Below are 10,091 nucleotides of genomic sequence, written 5' to 3' on the forward strand. Positions count from 1 at the left end.
TATTCTTGTACTGCTCAAACTGGCCTTAACCTGGCTTGTTTATGGACATGGACTGCTACCCATATAGATTCATTCCCAGATTAATTTCTTTTTTTTTTCCCTATTACTAACCCTGTATTGGAAATCTGGACCTTAATGGCTAATTGCTGAGCATCTACAGCTCCCAGTGTTTTAAGAATTGTTCTTTTCTTTAGATCAGGCCTTATATCAGTGCACTGGAAAAAGGAAAAGAGCACCTTCTGGGGTTATGTGCCTTTTGGTTTGTTCTCTTTAAATAAGCTTTATTAAGTTATTGCACAGCCACTTTGAAAGCAGTAAGGCAGTTCATGCAGAGGTGTGAACATAGCATGCTCATTTCCCAGTTTCAGCTGTTGTGTGTCTTACCAAACTCACAAATGAAGTCAAATTCCTGGCTGCAGTTTTCAGTCACACCCCACTGATACTTGGCATTCTTCAGGATGTGCCCACATGTGGATGAGAGGAGAGATGGCTGATCCTTGTACCAGTTGCTGTAGCTTATATTTGAAGTGTCCAGCCAAATCACTGACCCTGTGAACACAGTAATCATGTCCTGAATGTTTCTTTTCCACAGTAACACAACCACAGAGTCAGAGCTTGCAGAGCAGGACTGTAGCCCTGCTCCTACTGTAGTTGAGGTGGTTTTGTCTGCACAGGGATCTTCAGTAACATTCTGTATTTAACCTGATATAATCACCTGAGATACCACCACTTCCCCCTGTGCTCCCAGCCTCAAGATTACACCATTTCCCTTGCATCAGATCTTGCAGCACTTCCTAGTGTGATGAATTGGCTCAGCTTGTGCTTCCACTGGAGACCCAACCCAGTGATTTTTTTCACTGGGCCATCACCCTGATCTAATTCACCAGCACAAGACCAGATGGAAAGGGAGACGAATACAACAGGGCAGCAAAGCATGCAAGTAAAATGTCTTAATATAAACCTGAAGTCACAGCAAGGAAAGACAGTGACTTTTCAGCAAAGGTCTACAGAAACACTGATTGCATTTGTTGTCATGTTAAGTAAACATCATGAGCTGATAAAGCTTTAAAGAAGAGGTGAATTCAAAGCCACTTACCGTCAGTAGTTTCATTCAGCTGGGGGTTTGAGATCAGTCCTATCCACCATTCCTGATCCTCAGCAATATGTTTTTGCAAGAACTCTTGAGTTTCTTGGTTTTCAATAAAGACAAGGTGCCCCCCTCCTCTCTCACACCAGCTCTGGGCACCTGTGAAGGTACGCTGGAGTCTAACAAACTCATAACATGAATGGTTGAAAGCAAGCTGGTACTTTGAGCAGGGGATTCCTTCATCAGTGGTTGCTTCATCCCCAGCCAAGCATACAGCAAGAGAAATCAGAGCTGCAACCTCAAGCCACATTCTCAGCTCAGTACCCTGTGTGGTACTGCTCTTGCTTATCACATCACCAAGCTTTTTGCTGCCCTCTTCAAAAGCTTGAGCTGTCATCCTTGTCATGTCACCCTCATTTCTCCTTCCTCTTTGCTGCTTGCAACAATAGCAGCAATAGAACATAGAACAGATTGCTTCTAATATGTAATGGTGATTGCATCTGAGGATACACACAACAAGTGTTGATGCTTAGTCACTGCATTGGCCATTGTGAGGCCTATTGTATAAATTTCTCATTCCATGTGAAGTCAGTTTGAAGAGAAGACATTAGGGTATTGCCCTTCTCATGCACAGAGGAGATAAAGTTGATGTGTGCTGCTATTGGACACATGGAAAGTGAGATAAAGCTCTGACATCAAAGTCATCATTGTGTGAATGTTAAACCTGGAGGACAGAAAATGCAACAACAACAGAGATACAACAGTGTGAGTGAGAATGAGGAAAATGAGAACCAAAAGCACACGGTGCCCCTCTAGATACATTTAATTGGTTTGAATTGCTTTATATTTTTTATAATTAGTATTTGACATGCTTCTTTAGGATGCTAATGCAGTGTTTACAGTTACTGTGTCTGATTCATCCTGACCACCTTTTTACACACACACAGGTTCATCTCAGCTGTTACAAGCAAGCTTCATTTTGAAGTGCTGTGGCTGTTTAGAATTCCACCCCCCAGGTGAAATGCTCCCTTCTTCCCATTAAAGCTAAGCTGCTTAACTATATAGAGCTACGGTTCACACCTGATACAAAGTAGAAGGGAAGGCCAGAGGTTAAAACAGTGATTTAGAAAAGATGAAAGTAATGTCTTAAACATCAGGGCTACTTGAGAGTCCCATGTACAACATTCCAAAGGCTGCTGATGGACTTTGGGAAGCCAGCCTAGCATCATTTAGGAGCTAAAATCCATAACTGCTTCTAAACTTGCTTACAAAAGATACTCATGAGGCTTACAAGGCCACTGGATTAGCAGAAATAAAATACAGGTAAAGATCTTTAGCTGTTGCAGTCCTCCTGTCCTTGGCATTAACTCCACTGAATTAGATGTGATGATTATTAATTTATAACACCATAACCTGACACTGAAAGAATATGCTCTTATATAGATCAGTGATCCAGCTGCTGCATAGCAGGGACAGGTAGCAGTGATGTTTGCCTAAATTTTTCTGTATTGCAGAAATGCCACCTGCACTGTTGAACTGCAGGTAATGCACCTCACACAGTTTGCTGGTCCAGCTCTAACTCTCTAAAGCTTTGTTGCAAGGTAAAGTAGGTGTAGTGCATCCAGGAAGGATTTAAGGATGCTCTTCAATCCCAAGACCTTTCTGGACCTTCCAGGTGGAAGTCACCTTGCTTGGCTGGATAAAGTAGAATGATGATCAGGGTTCTCAAGGTAAAGTTCATGTGAAGAGTTTAATTGGTAGGAGAGTTGTGGGGAAGGAAAGAGGAAGAAAATACACTGTGATGGAGGGGTAGACACTGGGTTGGATGTCTCCCACTGCACTTGAAAATCAAGACTTGCCTCAGCTATGGAACCCTTGGAGCAGATCCCACATTAATTTCTGATGATTAATAGGGAGAGCTTATGGAGCAGCTGAGATGTAAATATTCAGACTGAGTTTCCCAGCTCTGGAGTAGGCGAAACCATATTCTAAGAGGCTGATGGATTTGGTCCAGTCAGCACCCAGACACTCATCCCTTTCCTAGAAGAGACCATATAACTATGATTACCAGCTGGTTCTGTTGAGAATCCCTGCAAATTAGGAGTCCTTTTGGGCTGCATACAAAACTGCATAGGATTCAATTTGGGAACCCCCAACCCAATTGTTTTATATTCAAGCTATTGTGAAAGCCAGAGCTGAGGGCAGCTGCTGTTCAGTTATTTGGACACTGTATTTTCATGACTGTTCTTTCAGATCTTTTGCTTCTTAGGCTGTGCTGACTTGCCAGGCTTTGCAGAAGCTGACAGCCAGCCCTCCCATGTTCTCCTTTTAGGTATGAGAAACAAAGCCTGGTTCTGAAAACGTAGGTTAGATGAAGGAGATGGTACTTAAATCTGGCTTAGTGATACATAGTATGTATTTCTAGTAGGTGCCACTGACTCACATTTGTGATGGGCAGATTCTATGGCATCATCCAGTTCTCTCTCTGGGACTGGAAATCTGACTGCTACCTGAACATACTGCTAAAAATGAGACAGAGCTGGAGGTGTCACAGGCTATCTCTGTCCATCTGCTCCAAAGCCATTGAAGTCAATGGAAGTCTCACCTCTCTGGCTTTGATGGATTTTGAAACAGGCCCTAAAAAAGAACAAATAATGTTTGGAAATGTCTACAAATACAGCCCAGCTCTCCAAGTGAAGCTACTGTTGGCAGTTTCTACTGCAGTGTGAGGTTTTTTTCCTGATCTGTGGTTGCTATAAGTAACTCTTCAGCTGCCTGCAGCAGATGGGAAATGGAAGAAAGACACTTTCCCTCTTTTGCAGTTTTTTGTCTCCATATATTTTAGTGCCAGCAAAGCAGTCTGTCAGTTTATTCTGTTTAGCATAGGGAAGAGAAAAGCATTTACAGACAGAAATACTGCTTTAAAAGCATCAAAATGAGGGTCTCAAGAAGAGAGAAAATTCCTGAGAGCCCTATTCACTCATAGATGAAAAATGTCTTGATTTCAAATCAGAAGTGCTCCTTGAATTTATCATTTTATAGTGCCTTTTGCACTCTTCCTCAGCAGAAAGGCTTTTTAAAAACAGTCTTCTTATGCCAGAAATATATATGGAAGCTTCACAATATAATGGTTTATGGTTTGTGTTGTTGTGGTTTTCTTTTTTTGGTTTTGTTGTGGTTTTTTATTTTTCTATTTGCTTGCTGAATATAAATAATTTAAATAGTTTAAGAGGTTACTTCTATAGTCACCTATTGTAGTGTGCAGGAAGCAAACTGGTGCATTTTGCTGTGTAATCTCATCTTGCATGTTTCAAAAGGCAGTCATGGAAGTGCTTAATTAAAACTCACTTCTTTTTATGTTCCAGGGGGGTCCTTGGAGATGACAGTAACTTCTCCTCTGTTTGCCTGTGGGAGTGTAACTGACCCCAAACAGATATTGTAAAGCCACTCAGTAATTTCAGGGAAGTGTCAAGCAAAGTGTCAGCTTTACAGATTTTGGATACACCAAAACCATTCACTTGCTGTTTTTTGTTTGCCTGTTGCACCATTCTGAAGAACTGGGCAGAGTCACAGGGAGAAAGTCTGTACATCAGCATTGTTTTTAAGGAACTGGGAGCCCTCTGCCTTTAGCAAAAACTTGTTAATCCTTGTCCAGTTAGAGCTGTCTGCCTGAAAGTCTGATGAAGCAATCAGCCTTACAGCACGTGTTCTATACCAGTGACTTAAACTAAAACATATCCCCCAGCTTAAATAAGGCTTGCAGAGTAATTGTGTTTTGCAAGCTTTGACTAGAAATTAGTGACAAAGCTTTCTCAACATTTTCACACCCTCAATCCAAGCTGTGATAAAGCTATGAATAACTCCTTTGTTTGGGAACTCTCTTGAGTCTTTTGGAATAAGTCTTTCATTTTTCTCAGAAATGTTCTAGGGGGGCCCTGCAGAACTCTTACAGAGTCCTAACTTGCCCTTGTGAGCTACTCCAGATGGTGGCCATCAAGAGAAAGTTTCTTCAGAAAAGGATTGTGCTACAGAAATCATCACAAAAGACAACGACGAATGATTTATTCCTGGTTTTCAAATGCATCTTTCAAGGTTTACTAAGGTTTTTTGTTGTTGTTGGAGGTGGAAGCTGTTGAGGTGAAGGAAATCTGAAGCAAAATTTGTTTCTGTTTTCAATGCTGTAAAAGTTAATAGGTATTAAAAAAAATTTTAAAAGGTGGGCTACATTGAGATTCTGTAAGGCAACCTTCTAGGTGATGTTCACCACCCCTAAAAATGGAACCCTTTAAAAGCAGCTCAGTTTGGTATCCATAATCATATATCTGTATAAATCTAAGCTTAGATATGTAAATTAGGAACCAGGCACTGGATTGCAGTTTTTGAAAAATACAAGCCTGAATTCTTGTTCAAAGTAATGAATAGCTCTATAGTTTAGGGCACCCTGAACCCAACTGCAAATTTCTCCATGCCCAACTGCTGCTATTGGAACACATTTGTTTATAAGACTTCTAGTTCTGAACCTTGGTGACCTGAGAAAAATCAGTTCCTGAATTTCACTTAGAGAAATTGGAGACCTGGGTGCACAAGGAGGACGGGTGCAGTGCCAGCACTGACTTCAGAGTGCTTGTGATTTGCACCCTAGTGGACCCTCCAGCTGCATCACAGCAGCCTAGGAACATCCTGTGATTCAGAAGGGCATTGCAGCTCAGCAGAACAGCCTGACAGTTATTAATAGAGGCCAGAAAGTACTAGATTTGAAGAGTTAAGGAAGTGAAGAGGTGCCAGTGGGGAGGAATAAATCACACCCCTGTTCATTTTGGCTGTTGTTCATTTGCCTTGAGGAAGAGCAAGTAAAATTATTCTCTATAGAAGCATATTACCATCTTTACATTCCTGAATATTACAGGATGAAATGTAAAGATTTTATCAGGTATAGAAATACATCTCTGTTCTGTGAATTGAATAATCATATAAATGGAAAAATTATTTATATTACTTTGACTTTGAGGTAGAAAAGAGGTCATTTTTAGGTATCATTAACTTGAGACAAGATTGTGAGCAGTGCATCTTAGTATGTCACATACATGCAATGTGCAGAATGGCCTCTTGAAAAGATCTGTTTCATTATTATCCAGAGACGTAGAACTACTGAGTGTTAAGCAGATTGTGATGGAGAAAATCTCCTAAGTACACCTACATCTTCCATCTCTCCACTTTAAAGAAAGTTCACCTGCCAATTAGTTTAAGGAGGAGGCTCACAGTCATGCTTCCTTCCTTGCTGCTCTCCTGTTTGTCCTGATAGTGAGACCCAGTTATCTGCTGCCTGAAAAGGGTTTGGTTTTGTTGTTGCTCTACTGTTTAATTTTCCATGTGGCAACACAGTGAACTTACCAGTGAGCCTTGCCAAGTTGCAATTTTGATGTTATCTTGTTTAGAAAAACAGGGAAAACAATTCTTATCTTTACAGGCTGCAGTAATTAAATTAGACAGTCATGCCTGGCATGATGGGGTCAGGAGAAAGATAAGTAGGACTACATTCAGGAGTTGCTGGGTTGGACATGATTTCTCATTATACAATGTGTAAAGTTACCTTCTGGCACAGCTGTTGCCTGGATAAGTCCCTGAGGATCTTTTCCAAGGAATTGTCCCTTTGGAAGCATCTCGTATTGCCTTTGGGCTGGTAGGTTGACTTTCTTCACCTTCCATCAGTAGATGCCTCAATACCTCCCTCTTTCCCAGCTAATTCCTGTGTTTTATTGCCTTCTACAGCAGGAATTTGACTATTAGGGAGAAGAAGATAGGTGTGCCCCATAAAAACATTAATCAAGCTAGGTTATTACTGGTTAAGTTAGCCCAGAATTCACATAGACTGTGGCAGAGCTATCTGAAGCATCTGCTGACACCTCATGTGTTCTTGTGATCACAACTGACTACATGGCACAATTTTGATGTGCCTTTACCTTAATATCTTAAAAAGAGAACTGTTCTAAGGACTAAAGGTATCATCTTTGGGTCAAACATTAACTGGCAGGTACAAATGGACTGAACTTTCCCTACCACACAGAGAGGCAAAAAAAAAATTAAAAAAAAAATGGCTTGGATCTGAATCTACAGCCATCACAACTCCACTGGTTTCTCTGCAGTCACTCCAAATTTCCTTAAACATAGGATACCAGATTTCTAAGGCAGTGTAGCTTCCACCTCTTGTTTGTTTTATTTCATTTTCTCTTACATTTTTCTCCTCCTTGTTATGATCTATTTCTGAGCTCACAGGACATGAAATCAGAAAGAAAAATGTGTTCCAAGTTGTTTTCATTAGTAATGTCTCTCATCCATAGATTGCCAACACCTTACAAAAGAGGTTGGCTTCCCAATCCCCATCATGGGAGGACTGGAAGTCCAGCAGCCTCTCCACTCAGGAGCATTGCTTTGTGTGAAGCACTCTACTCCCAGATGCCACCTGACTAAAACCAGAAAACAGTTCCTTTTAGGTTTTCTTTTATGTTCTCTCAGAGATGTACATTAGGCTAGAAGATAGGACAATGTGTAGCAGCACTAACTTCTGTCACAGGAAATGTTTTTAACACCATTTCTACACCTCCAGTCATGGAAGTTAATGCCAAGCTTTGTGTTGTCATTCAGCACACTTGCAAACACATTACTGAACTGCAGAACATGCTAAATATTAAAACATGTAAATAATCTTGGATGGTGAAAGGTGCAGGTAAGGTTATAAAAGTTTATGTGGATGCTCTGACTTTTCACTTGTTTGAATCTCCAGTGCTTAAAGGTCTGGGCACTGAGATGAGTAGGCTCAGTCAGGTTGGATATTAGTAGGGGTGAGCCAGCACTTCTGTGCCTCAGCACTTGAAGAATTTTAATACTAAGTTATATTATATTTTGATTTAAATGATCAAATCAGTATTTCTGGTGATATTTATTAAAAAGATGACTGTAGTAAAAGAAAACAGTTGTTTTGTTTAGTACAAAAAAGTGAAATCTCACCGAAATTTCACAAAAAATTAAAGCTTCATCAAGATAATTAAAGTCTCACAAAAATAGTTACTTTGATCCAAGCAATATTGATCAAATTATATTTGATCAAAACTGTTTTTTATCAAAAAACTACTAATCAACTATTTTTGATCAAAACTCTGGTGCACTGAGATACCAACTGGTGTGACTTCAGCAAGAACAGCTCCTGAGTTTGTTTCTGTTTTACTACTGGAGTCTTTATTTGGTAATAGTAGATAAGAATTGATAACAGAAAGTTCTTTGTACGGTTTAAAGTTGTATTCAGGTAATCAGACCTTTGTTAATGGGCTTTAATTAGAAGTCTAATTTTATAACAGAAAGGTTGAGATTAAATTAAGTCCTTAGATTTCAGTATAAAGATAAGGGGAATAATATTGGTATGAATAAGATATTAGTATCTTATTCATAAGGCAATAATTTACTTCTTGTGTAAGTGAACCAAAAGTACAAAGGTAGACACATGGCAATGGCATTATTGTTATAATAGCAATCTAGTTAACCAGCTCCCTGCCTTGGGAAGTCTTGTTTTGATCAACCCTAATTACCTAAATGTCATCCCCAGCCTTGCATGGTCACAGGGTAGAACCAGACCAGTGCTGGACAGGGTAATGCTTTGCTCCAGAGATGTCTTCATGGCAATTTTTAGGTTTGGGAGAGAAGCTCAAGGCACTCAAAAACTGGAGGGAAGTGAAAGCAAAAAGAACCCAAAAGGAAACAGCTTGTACCCTTCACCACAATTGTTTAAAGCAGAAATGAATGCAAAGAAAACTTGGCAGCCTTGTGGCAGGGCACTGGTAACTTCAATAATGTGTTAAACTCTGGGGAGAAATGCTGTATTTGAAGGATTCTGCAACTGGGCAGTGTAAATCAGGCCAAGGATTAGGAGAGGCTATAATTGGACCAATTCTGTTAAGGATTGTGTTTTTAGTATTTCTTACTGGGAGACTGGTTGTATTTCCTCTATGTCCTCTAGAACATGGAGTTCTATACCTTTTCCACTCTCTCCCATCTAATGTGTCTTTTCCATAAAGGGAAAGGAAATAATGTGAAATAATAAAGTCAGAAAAATCACTTAATCCACATCTATTTCCACTGATAATTGGATATTATAAGTGTAAATCAACACTTGGATATTTCTCTTGTTCAATGGAAAAAAGGAGCAAATTACACTTAGCAAGAAAATTAATCTCTCCATACCTTACTAAAATGCTTATCTGTCATTAGCATGATCAAAACAACAACAAAAAAGTGTGTTTTACTGGAAAATGAGGTGTTTTTTACTGACAAACAGGAAAAATGAACTTGGCAAGACCTCTTTATTTAAGTTGAACAAAATACAGGACAGGACTTCCAGGCACAGACACCTGAAATTAGCTACCAAAACACAATCAGGCTGATTACCAAAGTTCTTGGATATCTGCAGCTCCTTGTTCTTCCATTCAAGCAACTTTTAACAAGGTTTATTATCTCATCTTGTCTGAACCTTAAACTAGATGAACAGCGTGGTGAAGGAGGGCAAAAGTGGCTTGAATTAATCTTTTTTATTGCTTGCTTGCTCTGGGGAAATCTTATTAGTTCTGCTACAGATTACAGCACCCACAGGCCAGACAATTAGAACTGAAGTTATGAGTTCTGGCCATGGAAATGGATACAGATGCACAGAAGAGAACAGACCACAGCAAAGCAGAACAGCACAGAGAGAGAAGCTGTCCCCATGGCTTAGTGGCAATAAAGTTAGATGGGATAAATCTATAGCTGTCTGACACATAAAGTCTCTGCCCATGCTTATCCACATGTATCTGTGAATGCATTTTCATACCCTTCATCTCCTACAGCCTCCTGATTCAGTCCTGCTGTTTCTTTATCACTACTGCTGATTCCAACAAAGCCCAGATGTTTTCTTCTTTAACCTAGTTTTTTATTTGGTTATCACCTGTTTCTGTCAGTGCTTCCAAACAGAGAGAAAGGC

The 10,091-nt window shown here is 39.9% G+C and overlaps 1 protein-coding gene across 1 annotated transcript in view; it reads right to left on the reverse strand.

Annotated features, from left to right (window-relative positions):
* Nucleotides 1–1,550, reverse strand: part of PKD1L2 (polycystin 1 like 2) — a 36,099-nt gene extending 34,549 nt beyond the window's left edge. The window contains exons 1-2 of the mRNA XM_030457733.1: nt 1,097–1,550; nt 385–549 (exon numbers count right to left, since the gene is read on the reverse strand). Of these exons, the coding sequence (XP_030313593.1) occupies nt 385–549; nt 1,097–1,550 (619 nt within the window). The remainder of the gene's footprint in view (nt 1–384; nt 550–1,096) is intronic.
* Between the last annotated feature and the right edge of the window lie 8,541 nt (nt 1,551–10,091).

Source organism: Calypte anna, chromosome 11, assembly GCF_003957555.1.
Source record: "Calypte anna isolate BGI_N300 chromosome 11, bCalAnn1_v1.p, whole genome shotgun sequence".
Lineage (NCBI taxonomy): Eukaryota > Metazoa > Chordata > Aves > Apodiformes > Trochilidae > Calypte > Calypte anna.